Here is a 24,134-nt window from a genome sequence, read left to right on the forward strand (position 1 = left end):
ACTCTGATGCTTTTGCAAATATGTTCCTATAAAAGGGTTTCATCTTCAAGAAATTCATGGAAAAGACTCTGACAAGTACAGGTTTCTGGTAACTGACTGTACTGCTGAACTGAATGAATAAGCATTTTCAGAACTCTAATGAAAAACTGAGGAACTCAAAAAAGTGCTAACAAAAGATCAAGATGAAAAAAAAAATTTAATTACATGGGACTGAGTGAACTGATGAGGATGAGTATAATTTTTGTGACTTTCTGTCTGAATTAAAAAAAAAAATCCCACAAGGACTCAGAGGCAAAGAATATACAAATCAATTTTCACTGCAAAGTAAAGGAGCTGTTACAGTAGAGGATTACTGGACTGAATGTCAATATTATAACATAGTATGAGTGTGTTTCAGGTCTGGTAATTGCAATCATTGTTGCTTTTGTTGTGGTCATCCATGTACAATGCTTGGTGTCAGTCTATTTATCTCTTGTAAAAATAAAATACAGTGTGTGTGTGTGAAAAAAACAACAACAACAACAACAAAAAAGCTATACAATGACAAGTACAAAATTAGGCATGATAGAGAATATTTACTGAGAATGAAAAAATAAATCACAACAAATTACTAGAAACTTGGAGGCTTCGGTCCTTTCTCTTGAAGACCTCTTTAGGCAGTGTACCAAAGATGCTTAATTAGAAATGCTTTCTGATTGCAACCTGGCTTCCTCTGCTGCCCTGGAGTCCTCAGTGACTCCTAGAACTCACAGTGGCCTGAGCTAAAGAAGGCAGGAGGGTTCAGCTTCATTCACTTCTTCAAATTTCACATCTAGTCTCAGGAGCCATCACTCAGAGTGGTCAGCAGCTGAAAGCAGCCTGTGGCCATGCAGGAAGGTCCTGAACAGCATCAGAGGGTGCGTCCCGGAAACATGCTGAGAGGCAGTGTAGTTCATGGTCAAGAATATCGGTCTGGGTGTGCTCGGCAAGATGGGTTCCAAGTCCTGTTTGTGCACTTCACTCCTTGGAACCTCTTTTTTCGTGTCTATAAAACAAGGGTGATTAAAAGAGATGAAGTATATAAAGCACACAACCAAGTGCCTGGCATGGAGCAAACAGCCTTTGCCTGATGGAGGGATTTATTTGAAAGTTTGATATGGAAAGTTATTTGTGTGTCTCTTTGCATTTGTCTCACCCCCCTCTTTGCATTTGTCTCCCTTCCCTGTTGAAAAAAAAAAAAAAAAAGGATCATCACATTAAAAAAAATAATAAATAAATAAAATAAAATTAGAAAAATAAAAGATTTATTAGAAAAAATAAAAATATAAATGCATCAAAAAGGTGAAACAGAGCCCCAAACTAAAAGAGGAAAAAAGGAGAGAAAAAAAAAAGCCTTGGCTATGGGGGCGGAGTTTAGGCGGGGGTGGAACTTAAGCAGGGGCAGGGTTTAGGGTGGGGGGTGACGTTTGAGTGTGGGGCGGGGCCTAGGCTCAGGACCCATGCAGCTGCAGCTGGAAAAGGCCCTGGGGGCGGGGCCCAGGCGGGCCACGTTCAAGCGTGGGGCGGGGCCTCTGCTTAGGACCTGCGTGGAAGGGAAGAGGCAGCACGTGGAAAGGAGGGCCTCTGGAGTGTGGAGTTCCGGAGTTTGGAGGTAGGGACCTGAGTGAGGGTGTGTGGGTGGGGTTTAGCCCCAGCACATTGGAGGGGGTCTCGGAGGGGGTCTCCGAGTGCAGAGGTGGGGCCCTGGTGGGGGGGTAGGGGCGGGGCTTGGGCTCTGCCCGGCAGGAGGGAGGCTCCGAGGGCAGGGGATTAGGCCGGGAGCCCAACAAGCGTCCCCGGTGCCTGAGTGGGCAGGGAAAGCACTGGCCCTGTTCCCTTCCGTTCCTCCACGCCCCCCCCCACGTCTCTCCCAGGGTCTCCCCCATCCCCGCTGAACCCCTAACCGTGGGTGGGTCCCACTGGGTGTAGGAACTCCTTCCCTCCCCCAGCCGCCCTGGTTGTTTGGAGACGCGAATTCCGTGTCCTCCTAGTCCGCCGTCTTGACCCCGCCCCCTCCTATCTGTCTATTTAATGAGAGTTCTTCTTTCATGCTATCATTTGAAATGGGTCCCCTGTGGTGTTAGGAACTACTGTTTTCTTTTGTTCCTGAGTTTTCTTGCAACTTGAGCACTGACGTTTATTTATATAAACATTGGGTTTAGATTTACACTGCCTGGCAAATTGACAGTGCTGTGATTCCCAGTCACTAAACTCAACGGATTCTCTCAAAATTGCTTGGCTTTTCTTGGATCTTCCCCTGGTTGGCCTGCTCTCTCCCTCTCTCTGAAACAGTCATTTCAACTTTTATAAACTCTATTCCAGTTATTCCAACATGCAAGCCTCCCTACTTTACCTTGACTCTCAGCTGATGACCCTTCTTGTTAGTTAACCCTGAAAACAGAAGTTATCAGATAGGAACTGCATTAACTTTCCTGTATCTATAAACAAAAATATTTCACACCTGTCTTTTTCCCTCTTCTACTGGTAGATGGTGGAGGGAACGACTTCCTTTATGCTTTTTAAATAAACTTACCTTGTTGATTATCTTCCTTCCCTGTTCTCAGTTTCTCTCTCTTCTTGATCCTCCCATCAGTATTGAAATGCTGCTTAGTCTCTATTTTAAAAACAAAATGAAACAAAAATAATTCTTCCTGGATGTCATTCGACCATGTCATCTCTGGCTAATCATAGCTAAACTTTTTGAAAGAAACAGCTGTATACACCAGCTAATTTTCTTTGTCACTCACTCTTCAATGTCACTCATTCTTCAATGTCACTCATCTCTTCTGCTTCTGCCCCACTGCTCAGCTGATCCTGACGTTTTTAGGGGACCCAATAATGCCAACTTCCATGAAGCCAGCGGGCGACGCACACTCATTGCAGACTCGGCTTTTCCATCATCTTCAACACAGGTGAACACTCCTTTCTCTCTTGGCTTTTGTGACTCTCTTCCTACCACGCTCTCCCTCCCTCTCCCCCATAACCAGGTGGTTTGTCTCCGTCCATTCTTTAAACATTGGTGTTTTTCCAGATTCGGTTTTAGGCTACCTTTTCTTTTTATTTCACCCTCTTCTTAGGCAATCTCATATACACCTACAGCCTCGATTACTGAAATACAGAGTATTTCCTACTTTATTCTCCTGCTGAGATTTTTATTCTGAATGCTGGGTCAGTATTTTTGATACATATATAGTATTTCCCACGAATGTCTTAGAAGCATCTCCATCCAAGTATCCTAAAATTGAACTCATAATATTACCCAACATGCTTAAGACCCTCCCAAAATTTCCCCTTATGCATCATCCATCAAATTGCCTTAATTAGTTAAAAATAGTTTGCCTCAGATTCATTCATAGTAACTATTACATTCTTATGAAAGTCCCAGGAGATGTCTATAAAAGTGGAAATTGAATTCTTTTTCTATTAAAACAGAAACAAAATCTCTCCTTCAAATCTGGCTGTCCTTATGTTTTAGTGGAATGCTAGATGATATGGATTTCATCTTCAGTCCAATCAAGTGCAATTTATATTATTTATAAAATGACACATTGCACCCAGCAAATATTAATCATAAAAGACTATGCTCTTATCTTTGGAATTCATCAATAAGGTAAATCTTACTTTGAAATTGATTTCTTCCATTAGCCACTTGATATAGCCAGCAGTCACATTAATTTCACCTCTATCCCTCTACCTCTGAGAAGGATGCCAAAAAAAAAAAAAAAAAGAATAAAAAGGAAAAAGGGTAGCAGTTTGGAGCTTTTATGCTTGTCATCTTAGAAAACTTCTGAAGGTCAAATTTCATTTCTTTGCCTCCAAATAATCAGGGTTAGATAAAAGCAAACTCTTGCCTTTTAAGCAGTCAGAAAATTGGGGTGTTCAACAAACACCCTGATTGATAGACTTTGTAAATGGTTGGTTGAGGGTAGAAGGAAAGGGTAAGGAAAAAAGTTGAAATTTATTACACAATTTATTTCAACTTGAATGTGAATTGGCTAAGATGTAATGAAAATAAAATTGGATTGAGGGAATCAAAATGTGTGAATCTGAATCCTAACTCTGTCATAAAACCATGGCTCTGCTGAATCACATAGCAACACAGTGACTCAGTTTCTCCAGCTCAGAAGTGATGATCCAATGCCCCCTGACAATTCATGCCTGTGAAAGTATTTTTTAATTACAGCGTTATAAAATTGAAAGCTACCATCCATTCTTTTAAAAAGTCCATAGATTTCCAGGCCATCAAATAATCAATTTAGCTCCACTCAAGCTTAACATTTTTAAAGCTTCTTGATATGAGAAACCTTCCTTCTGTGTATCCTGGGGGAACCCAGGGAGTGATCAAAAGCCCTCCTGGATTCCTGTGCTGCTGACATCAACCAAGGCAAGCAGACCCGCAAAGGCAACCTGGGCCTTTGTGATCGTCCTGTGGGACTGTTCACCAGAAGTTCATTCCAAGACACGTGTTTATTTTCATTTGTCATCTTACTTTCACTTTCTGGTTCTTATACTTTCACTTAATGCAAGCATGTCAAACATTTGCTAGGAGGTGCTTAAGAAAGAATGTTTATTTTCCCCCAGTCGAATATTTTCTAGATGTATAAAAATTCTATAGAACAAAGTTGTTACTAATTAAACAAACTTTAAAGGAGCAATTGTGGCTCCTTTTTTATTTTTGAGACAATTTATTTAGTCTGTTTTATTTTTTTCTAGTCATCTGATTTCATAGCAACTGGGTAGAGCCCCTGCCCTTGCCTTACCTTGAGGGGCTGGGCTGCCCTTGACGCTCTTTACTGAGGAGCTGATGGTGTGAGCCCTTCCTCAGCTGGTCTCCTGCTCCCCGGTTTACTCCCTTGTGGCCTGGCCATGTCAAGTATTGAGTCCTGCAAGCTGCACCCTTATCCCACTTTCCATAGCACAGCAGATGTGATATTTTTTGCTCTTAATCTGCTAGTCTTCCTTACTTGGTTAAGAATTGGTTAAGAATCCTGAAAAAATGTGCCGAGAGAATCGTGAACCTTCTCCAAACGTCCAGCAGGTGCACCTGGAAGTATGACGAGGCTGGAATGACCCAATCTTTCAGCTGCTCTCCTAGATGGGTTTCCATTCATTGATCAATATTTCACTGGCTTTCAGTTTATAAATCCGTTTGATAGGGAGAATAATTGTATTTTGTTCATCTGCTCATCTGTTCTTTAAACTGCTAAACACATGTGGGGGGTGTCTATGTTTTTGTTGCCAAAATGAAATATATTTTAACATCATTTTGTCACCTAATAAAATTGTAGGCTCTGTATTCTCTTATTCTTTGGTGGGAAATAGACCCTCAGTATGCTCACCTACAATTAGGGGACAGTCACCCACATATATGCTACCAGATTCTTTTAAACTCAGAGGCTAATAAATACATGCAGTTGTTCCAGCTTACCTTTAGGAAGTGGAAATGAAATGTAAGAGATACATTTTACCTACAAAATGGGGAAGATTAATAAGAGTACTAACTATGTCGATAAGGATATGGGGATGTAGGGCTCTCTTATGCTCCTGGTAGGCATATAAATTTGCATAAACTTTCTGCAAAAAGCCATTTGTCCGTATTTATTAAGAGACTCTACCCCTTGACTCAGCAATTCTACTTTTAGGAAACTATCCCAAGGAAATAATTGGAGATGTTCATACAATAAAGCAGCTACGAAGAAAGCATCACCGTCTTTTTGTGATAGCCTGCAAATGGGAATGCTCTAAGGGTTTAACAATAGATGGATAGTTGAAGAAATCCCTGCCAAGTTGTACAATGTGCTCATTAAAATGCAGGGATAGAAATAAATTTTCTGACTTGGCAAGATATTCACAATATACTGTTAAATAGAAATATAGAAATTAAAAAGAATGGGCAGTATTTTTATTTTCATGTATAGAAATGGTTTTCTCTGGGTGGGTGGATGCTGGGTGACTTCCTCTTTCTTCCCTGCTATTACTCTCTTTGTCTATCTATATTTTATTTTTTAAACAATAAACACATGATGTTTTAAAAAACTAAGATGTTAGTTGGAAAAATCTTTTAAAATAACCTCTTTATATGACGCCCAAAGGAAAACCTCATCATGCATCTCTTTCTTCTCCCCAGTTCCCTCCAGGGACAGCCAAGGTGCTCAGTGAAGGAAATTCTTGTTGTTGTGGCTTGTCTGTTACTATTATTATTTTAAAAGAATACAGTTCATTGATTCCCTCACTCTCTTCACAGAGGCAGACTTTGAGAAAGGGAAAAGGAGCGATGAGAGTAGACTACAATATTCAGATTGGGGAGAATCAGTCATTTGACTAATATATAAGCTTTTTCTTTACTTTGTAAAGAAAACATGAAGATGCCAACACCTTTTCTAGAGTTGGATTTGTATTATAAATGCAAATAAATAACAGTCACCCATTAATTTAATAGGAAACTCAAGATTAACACCTAAGCAATGTCATTGTGGACTTTTTTGTTCCCTCACTCAATAGCTCAAATTGTTGAAATAGATATTTGAGTAAAAATACTTTACCATTTCACTGTATTTGAAGTTCATTAAATTATGTAAAGTCACCTACAGCCTTGGCGTCAAACTTGCTGAATCATTTTTTGGCTTATTTTGGGTGGTATGAGAGATTTTTCTTTAACCAGCCTGTCTTAGTAACATTGTTTAAAGATTCCCTTCAAATAGTTTACTTTGTTTATATTTTATCTAGATTCCCTCCTCCCAAATAAATAACTTAAATACAAATAACATTTATTTTGACCCATTTTTACTCCTGAGGCGGGACAAAGCCTATGGTCTTCCTTGGATCCATGGGGCATTTCTGGAATGTTGAGAGAAAGATATTCTTAATTATTCATTATGTTCTTTGAATTAATTTCCAACGATGGTTGTACAATTTTTATTAGCGCTTTCCAGAATATTTCAACAAAGTTAAATTTTCTAAATTTAGGAAACCTTTATTTGTATAAAGTAAATTGCAAATAGAAAGGATGGCTATTGTAGCTGGGAAAAAATAGACTCAGCATGACTTCTTAGTGCGTGCATTTAAAAATGTCAGAGTACTGCGAAGTGAGAGAGTGGCATGGACATATATACTCTACCAAATGTAAAATGGATTGCTAGTGGGAAGCAGCCGCATAGCACAGGGAGATCAGCTTAGTGCTTTGTGATGACCTAGAGAGGTGGGTTAGGGAGGGTGGGAGGGAGGCTCAAGAGGGAGGGGATATGGGGATATATGTATACGTATAGCTGATTCACTTTGTTGTACAGCAAAAACTAACACAACATTGTAAAGCAATTATACTCCAATAAAGATGTAATAAAAAATGTCAGAGTATGGATGCAGAGATAACTTTGAATTAAATGTCTTTGTTCTTCATCACAGCTACATCAGAGGCAGCTTCGAGTCCAAGGAAAACCAGCCAACGGTAAGTCCTGGAGGAAACTAGCTCATGGTCCTTCCCCAAATCAAGCTCTCCCTTTTCCCAACAGTGTGGTTTTAACTCTGTAGATTCAGTTCTCTAGCTGGGCATGAATTCCTATGGACATTAACTAGAAAAACTTACCCTCTTCTAAATCCCTTCAGAAACGTGGCCGCCTGGGCCTTAAAAGTGTCGTTTGAGATTTTCAGCATCTTTCAGCTGAGAGACCTACACACGAACTCTGTGACTAAAGGGCAGTGGATGGATTTGTCAACATCTCTGGAGAATTCGGTCATGAATGATTTTTTGTTTGTTTTTACTGAGTACATATTTCCTTTTGTTTTAATGGTTTAAATTACTGTAAATTGAAAACGATTTTTTTTTACTAATTAATCTAGTTATGTCTTAATGAAAATGACAGTTAACTCCTCATTAGCCTGAACTGAATTATCTACCTTTTTGATATGGTTTTAGCAAAAGATTTCTGTGTCCAGAAAGAACAATAAGCAGATATATGATCCAGGATTCTGCTGACGGTTCTGTTGTGAAGCCCAAGCATTTGCAAGCTTCTGTAACATACTGCACTGTAATTATGATGCCAGTTTAATCAGTTCTACTCATAATTTATTGATTTGTTCAATCCATTTTCTTGACAGGATATGGCTAATCAATTTGAATTTGCAGCACACCAATACAGGCAAAACATCACTTTCTTTATAGTTGTGGTTTATCTGTTCATATGGCCTAACTTCTTTTTCTGCTGCCCATTTAGGTGGGGTTTTATATATTTTAATGAGCCAGGTTTACCGTTCCATTTGCTTCCTTCAGGCACCAGTTTCACTCTAACTTTCTATTCGTGAAAATGGTCTGGCCTTTTTAGAAAGAAGACTCAGAATATCTCCTAATGTCTACAAAAATGTGACGTTGCAAAGGGCCTGAGAGTCTTCTTTAAGGGGAGGAAAGTGAGGGAAGCCAGAGAAAAAGGGAGTTATTCTTTCAAATAAGATCAAAAACATAAGATTTGACACCTTGTGTTTGTGGTTTAAACTCTTTTTTTTTTTTTTTACACTAAGATCTAGAATCCCATTAGTGACAAGGTTCTGAAACTCACCCAGTACGTGTAGGAAAGAATGGTTCAGCTCACAGGGGACCAGCAGAATCCGAGAAAAGAGAACTTCCTTCATTTAGTTGAAACCATAATATGAAACGATAACCCACTTGACAACGTCATAATTTTACAAGCAGCTGAAAAGCATCTCATTCTATAGTGTGTGACAAAGTCAAATCCCTTTGCATTCGCCATAATTTCCTGACTTAAATCACCCTTAGATTAATTCCTTGTTGCATTTGCTGCATCCTGTCTCCCCGGAGAATCAATCAGGATTGGCTGGTGGTACAGTGGATTGTTAAATGATGCCTTGAATAATGTCTAGGGCTTCCTACTTACCCTTATAGGCTGCAGGACATCGTTGTATGGCAGGGTGGACCATTCTGAGCTCCAGTGACTGAAGTCTGATCCTCACATGAGCTCTAACAGGCACTGGTATCCATACAGCCTCATACACTAAAGGTGCATGTTTCTTTGGCCAAAAATGTCCCCTGGGGCTGTCCAGATCTGGCATTCATATTCTCCCTGGGATTGGATTTCACATCTCTTTTATGGACATAGTTTTTACTTCTTAGGTCTAGTAATACCCAGTTTCTTGATGGGAATTCCCTGCAAGGCATAGCTCTTCAAACACAACATTCTCAGCTGGATTTCTACTGGGCGTACAGTAGAAAATTATAAGAATCAATTAGATGTAATAGGTAATAATTATAGAGTTGGAACTTGGCCTCAAAGTTCTTACCTTTCCGTGGAAAGGACCAAATACAAGAACAGGCAATTTACAAAGAAGGAAATATAAATGGCCCATAACCATGTGAAAAGATGTTCACCTTCTGTGAATCAAATAAATTCACATAAAATCATGAGCCAATGCCTATTAACAGATTGGCCAGATTTAAAAGATTGATAAATCCTAGGATTTAGTGAGGTTGTAGGGAAACGGAAATCTGAAGCACATTAGTGGTTATATAAGTTGGTGCAAACATCCTGGAGGGTGGGTTTTGAAATATACAGTAGGATTTTAATTATAGGTCTGGAAATAGATGGAGACCAACCAAATGAGAAAAGACAAAAGCTATTTATCCAAGTTCACTATGGCAGGGGAGTCAGCTACCCATCCCTTGTGTTTTAGCAGACTCAGAAGAGAGGAAAAGCTGTCTAATAAAGGGAAGGCTTCAGGTGTGCCCTGCGTAGAGGCTGTTGGCTGTGGGGCTGGGGGGTGAGAACCAGTGGTGTGCTAGCTTCAAGGGGGGCATCCTTTGTGATTGGTTAGGGATGCATATTTGGCTTTCTCTCATTGGTCCAAAGTTGGGAGCTGGGACAAAAATTAGGGAAGCTGGCAGTTATTAATCAGTTCCTGGCCATCTTAGGTTGACTGTTACAGGGATTATTATTTGGCTTCCTGGACCGTATTGCTAAAATGGTCTGATTCCTACAAGTCTTACTTCTGGATTAGAGACTGGCTTCCTGGGATGGTTACCATAGACAATGGGTTGATTTCCTGCAATAATTGCTGCAGATTGTGGGTCAGATTCTATTTTTATATACGGCCTGGATATTGTTTGTTTGTATATTCATTCTCTCAAAAGAATACATTGAAGGAGGTAATTGAACAACCCTTTTATTAAAGAAAGTATTTGTTAGTTCACAAAATGGAAAGAGGTGAGAATCCAATCTACTGTTGCAAAGGACTGAAGCAATGGTTCTTTTTTTTTCGGCTTCGTTGCTGCGCACAGGCTTTCTCTAGTTGTGGTGAGCGGGGGCTACTCTTCGTTGCGGTGCACGGGCTTCTCATTGCGGTGGCTTCTCTTGTTGCGGAGCATGGGCTCTTGGCACGTGGGCTCAGTAGTTGTGGCATGTGGAGTCAGTAGTTGTGGCTCGCGGGCTCTAGAGCGCAGGCTCAGTACTTGTGGCACCCGGGCTTAGTTGCTCCGCAGCATGTGTCATCTTCCCGGACCAGGGCTCAAACCTGTGTCCCCTGCATTGGCAGGCGGATTCTTAACCACTAGCGCCACCAGGGAAGTCCCAAAGCAATGGTTCTTGACTCACACAGAGACCCATGTATCCCTCTACAAGTGAAGTTACAAAGGGGGACATCATTCCTTTATTAAACCACAAGGCTGCTTCTCATATAAACTGTCATGTGACAGGAAATTTTAGAATCTATCTGATAAACCCCAGTGTCCAGAGACCACCAGAAACACACTTGCAGTCCAAAGCTAAGTCTGTTAACGTGCTCCTACACTGTGGGCAACCATAGGGTGTCTCAGGAAGCGTGTGGTGGTGGGTTTGTCATTTAGTTTGAAATTTGGATTTTGGGGGAGAACGTCAGGAAATTAATTTTGGATTGGATGGTGCCAGGAAGCAGTGGTGATTTGATGATCGAGCATCTTAAGCTTGTTTATGAGGGAGGGAGGGCAATGAAGCGGGGCTTAAGGTGTCACGGGCAGGAGGACTCGTACCGGTCAGGAAGGAGAGATGTTTGGTCGCTACTGTGGGGGCAGGGTGTCCTGGGTTTAGTTTTGTCCCAACGTGGTCCCGGAGTGACTGTGTCTGATGTTCATATGCTGCGAAGTTGTTCCCATTCAGTAGGGGATCCCATGGCCTGGCTTCCTGGGTCTCTCCAGGCTGCACAATACACTCTCAGGGGAACCGCAGCATAGTTTAAACGTTTGGGGGAAGCACAGGGACATGTGTTGAGCATCCTGTGAAAATGACTGTATTGTTTGGACCTAACTATGTAGCTCATGGGATGGTTAGGTACTTCTCTTGGCTTAGGGCCACGGTGAAAAAAAAAATAAACCGAGACACCAAGGACACTATAACTGAGCAAGTTTGAGAAGGTCCAGCCTTGCTATTACTTCACCTCCAGATGCTGGGTTCCAACTCCTGGGCCTGGAGTGTCCTTCCTCCGTCCCTTTCTCTTCACTTCTCTCCCAGCACAGAAAAGTCTGAAGCTTGAGAACCTGTGCTCTAGACCTGCGCTGTATAGTACAGTAGCCACTTGACACACGTGTCTATTTAAATTTAAATTAATAAACAGATAATATTTAAGTCATCAGTTCTCTGATCCCACTGGCCACATTTCAGGTGCTCAATGGCCACCTCTGATGAGTGGTTACACATTAAACAGCACAGCTGGAGAACATTTCCAGACCTGGAGCAAGTCCACTGGGCAGGGCTCCTCTAGGGACAGGTAAGAGGGCTCTCTCCTCAGTTCCTTTCATCTGTGCACACAAACCGGTCTCAGTTCCATGGGCCCAGTCATTCTACCATAAAAGGATGCCCATGTACAAGCTCTTATTCATACCATTGAAGTTTTAGCCAAAAGCGTTCCTAAGCATGGAAGTTGCCAAGCCTTCTCTCCCCACTCACAATTCAGAGACTGGCAGTGATAGCCCCTATCTATCTGTATGGTCCAAACAACACCTCTGCTGATATATTTGCCTTTGTATTATTTCAACTTCATCTTGAGCGTCACTCCCAGAATGAAAAGATGTCTACAATGTAAACAGATTCTTATTTCCACAGTAAGAGCCACCAGGGCAACAAACAAACAAACACATATTAAAACAGAGAAACTCATAAACTTATGGTCTTGGCCTCCAGTAATTAAGGGATCAAAAACCTAAAGCTCAATAAGAGTATCTTTTAAAGACAGGCAACTAAATTAGTGTACTGCTTCCTACTAGACAGCTGGGGACCCCTTGAGGACCCATGCTGACCTTGATCATCACTGAGTTTCTCCAACTCCTTAGGTAAATTTGGGTTGGGGAAAGCAGTTAGCTTCCCCTAGAATTAAAGTTCTTCTGGTGATAGAAAGCAGAGTTGTGAGCTTGGATTAGGAGTCAGACTGCCTACCTTTGATTCCCAGGTCCTTCACTTTCTGTATCTGAGAACTTAGACAAACCCCTGAACTCTCTGTGTCTCAGTTTACCCATTATAAATTTATAGATTTATAGAGAGGACAAAGGACAGTATCTAACCCAAACACTGGTTTTAAAGTTGAATAATACATTTAAAAGAAAAAATAAACAGGTAGCTTTTAACAGTGATAAAAAAAAAACCATGAGAGCCAGTGCTAGTTTTGTAGTACAGAAGGTTCTAAAGTAATCCAGGATGAAGATGACTAAAGCCTGGATCAGGGATTTGCCTGCAGGGATAAAGAATAAATGAAGATCTTCGACCTTTAATAGAAAAAAATACTTGTGTATAAAAAAAGCCAATCACCTTGAGAATGACTCTTTCTGTATAATACTAAGTTCCATTTTAACTCTGAAATCTCAAATTCCATGTAAAGTGAGTTGTTGGTAGGTTATTTAATCTGCAATTAACTGGCCTTTACCTTCTTTTATTAGAAATTACAGATTCTTGCTTAACAGCTAATATGCCAACCTACTAAACCCATTACTTATACAAATAAGTGCAGTTTAAGCATTTAAGGGGAACAGTATCCACCAAGTGCTGATAATAGATTAAAGCATTTACCTGTAAGTAACGTCAGCAGAAAGGAAGTGTCTTTTTTTTTTTTAACATCTTTATTGGAGTATAATTGCTTTACAATGGTGTTAGTTTCTGCTTTATAACAAAGTGAATCAGCTATATGTATACATAATATCCCCATACCTCCTCCCTCTTGCGTCTCCCTCCCACCCTCCCTATCCCACCCCTCTAGGTGGTCACAAAGCACCAAGCTGATCTCCCTGTGCTATGCAGCTGCTTCCCACTAGCTATCTATTTTACGTTTGGTAGTGTATATATGTCCATGCCACTCTCTCTCTTTGTCACATCTTACCCTTCCCCCTCCCCATATCCTCAAGTCGTCTTGACTGAGGGGACAAAAGCCTGCAGCGAAGCACGAATTACCTACAACAACCTTAAACAACCTGGCAAACTCCAAAGCAAACGCGTTGCAGTTGTCAAGGTGGCGGGAAGCGTTTACTTCCCCTGTTTATCTACACATCCTTGTCTCTGTCATTGTGGGGAAATACAAAGCATAATTTTATCACGGTCTAAAGTTGTAAAGTTCTTAATGTTGAACCATCCTGAGATAAACCCTACCAGCAATAATCTTTTATTGTAATACTGGAGTTACTGTGCTATATATTTAATTGGATGATTTGTGCATCTGAATTTCTAAGCTAGATACCTTCTGAATTAGTTGGGAAAAATTGCTTTCCCTTTCATTGTGTTGTGCATTGAATGTTTGTGTCTCCTCAAAATACATAGGTTGAAGCCTTAATACCCAGTGTAGCTGTATTTGGAGAAGGGGCCTCTGAGGAAGTCACTGAGATTAAAGGATGTAAAAGGGTGGTGCCCGGGACATAGGACACAGGACACATAGGATTAGTGTCCTTATAAGAAGAGACACCAGAGAGCTTGTGTGCTCTCTCCCTGTGTCTACCCACCCCCGGCCACCACCCCATCCTTCCGCAGGCCCCCAGGAAAGGGCATGTGATGACACAGAAGCCTGAATCCTTTTCTCGGTGCCCAAGGTGGAAGGGGGCGGTGGTGGGCACTGTACCCCCATCTCAGTCTCTTGTGTAAATTCCACCTGGGCTGCACGTGCTCTGTAGCTCCAGCTCCTCCTGGGGAGGCCCATTTTGGTTCCCACTTCTGCCGGGGGTGCAGCAACACCTGGCCCTCCCTTCTCTCTGGCCAGGGTGCTCTTAAACTCCTCTCCACGTGCTCTCATCATCTATGTGTGTCTAATTCCCTTTTTTTCCTATTAAATTCTCGTTCTCGAAACATGAAGAACGAGTTCCATTTCCTGTTTAGACCCTGACGAATACGAGTCCCTTAACCAAATAAGTGCTGATTTATCAGACACAATAAGAAGTCTAGTAGTAATCTTGCCTTTTGGGTGAGCACATTCTCACTCCAAACAGAATCACATTGCTAAGGACGAAGGGAGATGAAAATTAGCAGTGTCTGCCACAATTTTGTTTTTGTCTGTGGTTGTATTTGTCAATTTGATAGTTTTCATCTTTTAAGAGAAGTCTTTAATATCGTTCATTAATTATTGTAAGTAAAATAGGAGTTTGTTTTTACCCTTTCCTATATTTTCTATTGTGACACATTTCCTTCTCCTTTCTTCCCAACCCGTTCCCGTCTCTAATTTTATGAAACCTTCCCTCATGCTGGGTTTTTTCTTTTATTTCCCAGTTCCCAACCAGCAGCTTCTCTTCCTTTCTGCTTTAAGCAAAAAGTTTAATTAGATTCCTACATACTTAACTGATAGTTTGGCAGACAGCTAAAACTGTGTGCATGAAATTTGTGTTTCATGGTGATTGTAATTAGTTCATTATGGAAATGCTCTTTAGTTAATTTATGAGATTACATTTCTCATGTTTTCCGAGTATTCACACTGTTCCCATTCACTGTCTATATCAGTTAGGGTTGCTTTTGCCTTTGAGTAAGAGAAAATCCAACTTCGAGGGTTTCAATCAAATATGGGTTTATTTTTCTCAAAGGTTAGTGTCTTCTGGCAGTGGTTGATAATAGCCTAATGATGCTAGATTGAGCATCTCTATGATTGTATAGGCCCTTCCTTATGGTCACAAGATGGCTGCTGATGCATTCACCATCATATCCACATTCCAGATGAGAAGAAAGCACCAACCACATGGGTGTTTCTTTTATCAGAAGGACAACAATGTTCCCAGAGCCCTTGCAAGATATATTTGCTTACATCTCCATGGCCACCCTCATCTACAAGAGAGTGAGAAAGCAAGTATCCTGCCTGGGGATAGTCATATAGCTTCACAAACACAACAGGGATATATCATCAGAGGAGAAGGAGGACATGAATCTTAGGTAGGTATTTAACCGTATACGTCACACTGCATATCTTCAGAAATTAAAAACTATGCTGATATTCTGATTAGAATCACTGCAAGATTCCCAGTGCTACTATATATTAATTTGAGTTTTTATCTTTTTGCCACTTTGTCAGGCTCGGGGAGAATGGAGTCGTTGCATATTGAATCAGAAGTCTGTGTCTTTTTCTAATTTCTCACCTTCAGTCTTTTTCCCACTCCAGTTTCATTTTTAATTGCTCTTGAAGTTATTTCCTTGATAAGAAATTGGATCGAGCCATCCCCAGTCTCACAGGGCTCTTTAGCATGGGATAAAGGTCCTTCAAGCTCTTTGTCTGCCGTGTTCCTCGTTGCTTCCTGGGGCGGATCCCAGCGTCTCGGAGAGCGCCATGCTTTGCTCCGCTCGGGGCCTTTCCACATGTTGGGTCTTCTGAGTTGAGCACGTTCCTCTTCTTGCCTCCCTGAAAAACTCTTATCCATTTTTCATGGACCAGCTCAAGGTGCCTTTTCCATGAATCCTTCTTCAGCTCCCAGATGTCATGGGAGCTGCTTCTGCAGCAGTCGCATCCCCCCCCGGCTGTCCTCACTGAAACTCGGCTCTCTGTCCCCCAGTTGGCACCGAGGGATCAGAATGGCTTATTCCTCTTTTTACCCCTAGAAAAGTGTCTGTAAGCATGGTAAGAACCTAAATACTGGACTAGATGAATACATAATAAAGGAGCAAATAAAAACACTTTAATGAGAAAAGTACTTTTTCTGGATTACTGAAGAATAATTTTTTAGAAAATACCAAATAATTTCTTTAAAATAAGAAAATAGTATTCTGGGAGATCTTATTCTGTGCCAGTGCTACCTACTCAAGACCTAATCTCTGAGCACGGTTTTGGGATCAATTGTGAAAGTCCATCTAATCTCTGTCTCTATTTCTCTTTCATACACACAGGCACACAGACATACATAAACACACAGACACACACACACACAGACAAACTCAGGCAAAACCATGCCCAAACTATCTCATACCTATACATGTTAATTCTCAGTTTCTATTTTTACAATAGTTTATTTTAAATTATTTATTGGTCTTAAAAGTAAAATTGTTTTTTTAATAAGTGGCACGGAATTTAAAAAATAATAAACCCTTTAGTTGTTACTTTTGTAAGATGTGGCTTCTTAAATATGCTCTTAAAGATAAAAATGCAGAGAAATGTGGGCAGTGACATGTCAGTGGGTGTAAACTGTGGTGTGCCAGAGAGTTTAAAAGCTTATTTAAAATGTGAAGATAAGCTTGATTCCAAAATTATTCCATCTTTATTTTTCTCTGCTTTTTTTTTTTTTGACTTGAAGATATTTTCTATCTAAAATGACAGGAGCACCCTACTCCCAAAATTACAAGTGTGAGAAGAAATTGCATGAAACGTTGCCAAATCCCCCCTTATTCTCTCCCTCATTCATGGTAACAGAAAGGTCCTAATGAACCAGATCTCATAATTTGACTCTCAGAGAATCGGATTTTATTTTGGGCAACACATCTGCCTGAAATGTCAGCCTTTACCTGATTCTCAGACTTCCTTTAAGTGGGAGGGAGAAAATAGATGTGATTGGATTAATAATAGCTAAATGTTAATATGACATTAGAATTGGAATGGAACAGCATATGCTTTTTAGCTGTCACTCTGAATGACAGCTTTCCCATAGGTGAGTCAATAAGGAAAAAAATCATGTCAGAGGATACAGTCCATGATAGAAAGAAGATAAGGATCAAATGAGAAATCACATATTTTACTTACAGAAATATCAAAAACTTTAGGCTAAGTACTACCCACTGTCTGTATTCACAGTGTGTCAAACCTTGCTTTTCAATCGTTTTCATGGCGAAACAGAAATCAGATATAGTTAAAGCCTTGAACTGGCCCTACTCACTCTCACTTGGTTTTTTTCTTCCTTCCTCTTGTCTTCAGACCTGTTGAAGTCTCTGGAATTCCATCTTTAATGAACTGTCAGATCAGAAGAGAGATAAGCTTAGACAATTATTCCAAGAGGTGATACTGTCTGTGTTTGGATTGCAGGGTGTAACTATCAACCTGGCCCAGACAGCTTACAAAATCTGCAAGAGTCCTAATCAAATAAACTGTGATACTCTTTTCTGGGCCACACACTTCACCATCATGTACAAATATGCTCTGTCTCTACAATCCCGTCATGTCGACAGGATGGTGACTTAGTGAAATCCCCCCAGTGAAACATAAAAAAAAATTATCTAGCTCCCCATAAATAAGGATAAATAAAATATGCACATCATTTAATTTTAGTCCCATACTCTTATTTGAGTTCAATTCTTTACCAGGTTCTCCAGGTGTTCTGGAAGATCCTGGAATAATCAGGTCTAATGAATAATGAAGAACCTCTAATCCATGAGGGAAATTAGCTCTTGCTCCAGTAAATCCCCTCATCTTTCCTTTTACTTACTTTAATCTCCTTCCAGCTTTGACTCCTTAGGGCTACCTAGTCCCTTATCTTGTTTGATCGGAGCAGAACTTATTATCTGACCTAAAATATTTGTCTGATTCTTCCTTCTCATCTCTTCTTTTCCCTTCTCTCTTCCTCTCCCTTACTTTTTCTTCTTTTCCTGCTCCTTTAAAATATTCCTGGGCACCCACTCTATGCCAGGAATTGTGTGCTGGGACTGGAGCTTCAGTGGTGAGCAAAACACATGCATTTCTGACTGTCTGGTGGGAGAGAGAATCATGTAATCACACAAATAAGAGATAATAATACGAAGAATAAAGGAAGGATTTAATTTATATAGTTTATATTAGAGAAGATGACTGTCAAGAGGAAAACGTGAGCTGAGAGCTAAAGCACACATAGAAGTGAGCCAGGCAAGTAGAGAGAAGAGAGTCCTAGGCAGAAAGCTCAGGTGTGAGAAGGCTCTCAGGTGGCAAGTAAGGTGGTACCCTGGAGGAACTTAAAGACCCACGTGTTCAAAGGATAGTGGGGGTGGGTGGGTGGGTATTTTTGTGAGATGAGCCTGAGAAGGTGGTGTTGGGAGAGACGCAGGATGTTGGAAGCCAAGTAAAAGATTCGGGATTTTATACGTATTGGGAAGCCATGGATGTTCGTTTTCCTATCTAGCAGAGGAGCGACATAATTTGGTTAGACTGAGGCAAGTCAGGAAGGCCATTCAGGAAGCTCTTGCCTGAAACTATAGCTTTCAGAGAATTGCACGTGGAGTAGGGTGATAGCTGTGGAAATGGGCAAAACGGATGGGTGATGATATATTCTGGAATTCAAATTGATACCTGAATTGGATGGAAAGGAAGGGAGATAAACAATTGAAGGGTAGCTATAAGATTTTTGGTATTACCAACAAGGTTGATGGAATTACATTTTACAGAGATGCAGAAGATGGGAAGAGAATCAGATTTTGAGAAAAAATATTAAGGGCACATATTTTATTTGAGACCCCTGTAAGACCTTCACAAAAGGTGATGTCAGCGCGGTCATTGGGCAAATGGGTCTGGGCAAAAGGAGATACAAGTTGGGGAGTCATCAGCGTTTGGATGGGATATGAAGCTATTGGAGTGGTTGGAATCATACAGGACAAAAGTGGATTTAAAAAGCTTCTAGTACCAAACTCGAAGGAACGTTAATATTTCAGAGATTGTGCAGTGGAGTAACAGATTGAGAAGGAGTGAGCCATAAGGTAAGAGAGTATGATTTCATGGAAAAAACAAGCATTTCAAGAAAGGAGGAGAAGTCAAAATGTTGAATGCTACTGATACTTCGGAAAAGAATTGAAACACGTCCATTGAACAGAACAAAACAGGCATCACTGATGATCTTCCTCTAAGCAGTCTGATTTCATACATTTTCTCCATATGAGGTGACCTTTCAGGGCTTCTCAGCTACCTTGTATCACATGGAGCTGCCTTTCTCACCCACTCCCCAGACTCACTTTTCTGTACGTTTATCCTTCTACCAGTCTCCTGCTCTCAACTGTTTTCCCTCCCCCATGACGGTGGTCCCAGCTGCCTTCTTTCAGAAGCAATAGACACATGGGCATAAACTCCCCCAGCCACGCTCCTGCCCATCCCCGTTCTTCTGTGTATCTGCATGAGCCTCTCTACGTTTACGCCTTCATCCCTTTCCTCTCTGGGATGTTCCTGCAGCAATGACTGCCCTTCCTACAGGCTTGCTCTTCTCGTCTTTTATTTACTTCTCTGCTTACAATGACGCTGAAGCTACTCCACCCTCAAATACCTGTGCTTGATTTTCAGGATGCCACCGTAGCTTTCCTTCCCCTGACCGATAACATTCCAAGGGATGTTATATACAATATACATACGTATATTCCCTAATGCTCCCATATAAACAGCTCTCTTCTCTGTGTTCTGTGACACTTGGACTCCACCGCAGCAGTGGCATTATTCACTCAGTGTCTGTTTTTGCCACTAAATTCTGAGTTCCTTGAGGGCAAGCGGCCGTGTCTTACCCATCTCTGCATGCCACTCACCAGACAGCGTGCGACATAGGGAAGTTGCTCCATCATTACCTGAGGAATAAATAAATGATGCCTTAGAACATTATTATAACTTGGAAAGTATTTCTTAATATAAAATATTGACTTTAATAATGTACTGAAGATTACACTTCTCCACTATAACCCCATTTCCATTGCTGGACAAAATCAAGTTAGGTTACCCAAGTTAAGCCAACAAAACCCCTTAGAGAAAATGCATACAAAACCTTTCTTCCAAATTAAGCCAATATATTCAAAATACCAGAAGTCCTTTGCTCACCCCACAGTGATAGCTGACCTACCAATTATAGACTTTTAAAATTCTAGCCTTTTTCCTTAAAGAAGAATTGTTGCAAACACAGCTCTTGCCGAGTAGAGAGGATTCAGCATTTTCTCATCCACTGAGATGTTTTAAAAAACAGCTGTTACAATGACTATTTAAACTAAACCGAGGATATGTGAAGTTCTTATATTTACATAATTCTTCATGCATGAGTACTTGCCGGGTGTTTATTTTTCAAAACTCATGTCACATCTGTCTTGCACACCATATTCCTGATGACATTCTTTTCATCTTAAATCTAAAGATTTAGGCATATTCAGTGTTGTCACCTGCTTGGTAATGCCTGGGAGATCAACAGCATTCTGTAGACAGACCATCTGGATCCAACGGTTACATCCCGTGGGTTGTTTGAAAGGAAGATTTTAATGGAGAGGAGGCGGCCTGGCCGAGACATTTTCTCTCTCCTGGTGCTTCTGCTTTGAAGGCTAAGTATCAGATTTAGCAGAGTGTGATAGAAATAAACGTAATCAATCTGGCTTCTGAATTTCTACCTGAAAAGAAGTGATAGCATTAGCAAACATGTTTGCTAATATAGTCAGCTGTTTTGCAATAACTTGTGGTGAAAACACTGACATATTTGTAACTTATGCAGAAAAAGAGAACATTTTTGTTGCGGTTTAAAGTGAGATTTTTAAAAAAATAGCGATTAACTCTCAAAATGGAAATTATATAAGGCTAAATGAAGAAAAAAGCCACCCCCTCAGATTTCATGTTACTTGATTACCAGAAGTTATTACACTGATTTTTTTATGAATATACCTAAAGAAAATACCAAATACACATTTGAACATATACATATATTGTATGCATATATGTAGAAAATGAGAAATTTTGTTTCTTCTATTTCCTATGTCAAAACAGACAGATAGGACTTCCCTGGTGGCACAGTGGTTAAGAATCCACCTGTCAATGCAGGAGACACGGGTTCGAGCCCTGGTCTGGGAAGATCCCACGTGTTGTGGAGCAACTAAGCCCATGTGCCACAACTACTGAGCCTGCGTGCCACAACTACTGAGCCCACGTGCCGCAACTACTGAGTCCGCGAGCCTAGAGCCCGTGCTTGGCAAGAAGAGAAACCACCACAATGAGAAGCCTGCGCACCACAACAAAGAGTAGCCCCCGCTCACCACAACTAGAGAGAGTCCGCGCACAGCAACAAAGACCCAACGCAGCGAAAAATAAATAAATAAATTTATTAATAAAAAAAACCAGACAGATATTTTAAAAAGTACCCTATGAGTTCTGATGGGCTTGTTAGTAGCATTAAAACACCATGCCTTTTTTTTCCCTAAATAAGAGGTAACAATTTTCTAAGAGAGCTTGGAAGGCACACCCAGCAGAGCTTAATAAATTATTTGGAATCTAATAGAATGTCATTTCCCCCTACTTACAAGAAAGTGCTCCTCGTATATGTGGGCCAGGACCATCTTATTCTGGGTATTGGAGAAAGCCCTGAACTGGGAGTTGGAAATTCATATTTGTGTATTAGTCCCATTTCTGCCACTAAACTGATTGGCAAATTACTTCTCCGTTTGGAGTCTCATTTTCTTCAGCTCTAAAATAAGGACGTGGGCTAAAAAATATCACCCAAATCCATTAGTAAAGAGTTACTAATCAAAAGGCATAAAGTTTCAGCCAAGCAAGATGAATAAGCTCTAGAGATCCCGTCCACCACAGACTGGAGTCAACAAAGATCCACTGTGCATTTTAACATTTATTAAGAGGGTAGAGCTTGGGGGTTGGGGGGAGTAGAAGGATGGAGTGGGAGCTTGGGGTTAGCAGATGTAAACTATTATATATAGAATGCATAAACAACAAGGTTCTCCTGTGTAGCACAGGGAACTATACTCAATATCCTGTGATAAACCATAATGGAGAAGAATATAAAAAGAATGTGTATATATATGTATAACTGAATCACTTTCCTGTACAGCAGAAACTGTATGTTACTACAATGTTACAATATTGTAAATCAACCATACTTCAATTAAAAAAAGAGGGTAGAGCTCATGTTAAGTGTTCTTTCCCCAATAAGAGAACATTTCAAAAAAGAGAAGTTGAGGGCTGTGTAGTAAGAATGGACTTAATGAATTTCACTTTGACGTTTCCAAGTGCTGCTTTCTGTGCTCACTCTGAGTCCCCACAGCCGGAGTTTCTCTGCCCAGGAACCCGTGGGTTTCACCCCAATCCTCAGGCATCTGTGACTTGTATAACCCCTGCCATCTGCACCACAGGGGCTCTGATCTGCCCCGAGCTGTTGGTTACTGATGTGAAAACCATCTCTACGCTGACAGGTTGCCTGCAGAAAGGATGAGTGAGACAATCCTGGTTGCCTTTTGTACGGGAGAGGCTGCTAAGGCCTGAAATGACTTGAATAATTGACCAGGTAGTTCTAGGGGAAGAACCACAACTTTTTATCTACTATTTTTTTTTTAAGATTGATTGATTGATTGATTGATTGATTGCTATGTTGAGTCTTCATTTCTGTGCGAGGGCTTTCTCTAGTTGCGGCGAGCGGGCGCCACTCTTCATCGCGGTGCGCGGGCCTCTCACTATCGCGGCCTCTCTTGCTGCGGAGCACAGGCTCCAGACGCGCAGGCTCAGTAGTTGTGGCTCATGGGCCCAGCTGCTCCGCGGCATGTGGGATCCTCCCAGACCAGGGCTCGAACCCGTGTCCCCTGCATTAGCAGGCAGACTCCCAACCGCTGTGCCACCAGGGAAGCCCTCTACTATTTTTGAAGTAAGTGTGTGCCTTTTGGGGACACTGAGCTCATCCTTCGAGTGTGTTGGGGGATTGGGAGTGGGGAAGCTTGGAGTCCTGTCTTTTCCTTGCACTGTTTCTGGGACCCTGGATAAATGCATGCCTGGCTCCTTCAATAAAAAAGCCCCATGATACCATCTGAACACCGTACTTAGTACGTACTTATCCCATGTGGTTAAGCACCTGAACGTAAGACAGCACCACCAAAGACAACTCCCTGGATGGAGTCATTCAGGAAGAGAGTTGGAGGGATTTCCCTCCACTCTGAAAATGTCTGAAGGAGAAACAGACAAAGACTTTAAAGGCACTGTTTTGGTGGCATCAGTAAGTTACTGGCGTGATATCTGGGGACTTTTCGCCACGATTCACGTCCTGGGCAGAAGAAGGTGATGAAAGTTGTAGGTGTGTCATCCAAGTGCCTGATTGATGTGATAATAAATAGAGAAGAAACAAGTTGGTGCTGGAGAGGAAAGCACAGGGAAACTATTAAGGACACAGAGGATAAAACTGTGAATTCGTTTTACCTTTAAAATATGTTGTGGTTGGAATAGCGCCGCTAGTTTGGGGATCTGGGGGTGAGCAAAGGCAGAGCGTGATAGCGTGTGGAGGTGAGGTCTGGGTACTGCACCAAACAGAGATTTTTCACATTAGACACGGAGAGAGGTTAATGTCGCACACCTGCTACAAATGCAACAAGAGAGAGGCCTTCGGGGTGGTTTCCATTTGCCTGCCGTGTCTAGGCGTGGATGCTGGGACCCGCAGAAGTGCAGGGAGGGGGGACATGATCCAGGAGACTTGGGGGGAAAGCGCCCCAGACCTCAGCTTCCCGAAGCCACATGTGGCCTCGCGCAGCAGGGACGCAGTGAGAGCCACCGACGTGCGTCATGGCTCAGTTTTCGCGACAGAGGAAGAGCTGGGCCACTGATTTAGCAAAAATCTACAACAAATACGCAGAGCAGCAATGTTCCCAGTTTGGAAAAAAAAAACAAACGCTGGGTAATTTGAGGGAATAAGAGAAATTTTATCTCAACTCTCAGACCCAGAAGAATGGTTTAGTTAATGTAGCAATTTGACCTTATTTGGGGTTTTCCATTTATTTTCCATTAACTAATGGAAGTAATTGCTA

The 24,134-nt window shown here is 41.3% G+C and overlaps 1 protein-coding gene across 33 annotated transcripts in view; it reads left to right on the forward strand.

The window, feature by feature from the left end:
- FBXO15 (F-box protein 15) overlaps window positions 1-24,134 on the forward strand; it is a 585,398-nt gene that overhangs the window by 348,246 nt on the left and 213,018 nt on the right. For 26 of the 33 annotated variants that reach the window (XR_014234370.1, XR_014234371.1, XR_014234372.1 and 23 more), the window contains one exon: window positions 7,420-7,462. Coding sequence is in view for 27 of the 33 variants with exons in the window: in XM_082355200.1 (XP_082211326.1) it covers window positions 7,420-7,462 (43 nt within the window). In the remaining 6 variants the exon portion in view is untranslated. Of the gene's footprint in view, window positions 1-7,419; window positions 7,463-7,620; window positions 8,888-15,209; window positions 18,355-21,108 lie in introns of those variants that run through there. The other 7 variants (XM_082355215.1, XM_082355227.1, XM_082355236.1 and 4 more) reach the window with 5 other exon arrangements.

This window comes from Balaenoptera borealis, assembly GCF_965194805.1.
Source record: "Balaenoptera borealis genome assembly, chromosome: 14".
In the NCBI taxonomy this organism is placed as follows: Eukaryota; Metazoa; Chordata; class Mammalia; order Artiodactyla; family Balaenopteridae; genus Balaenoptera; species Balaenoptera borealis.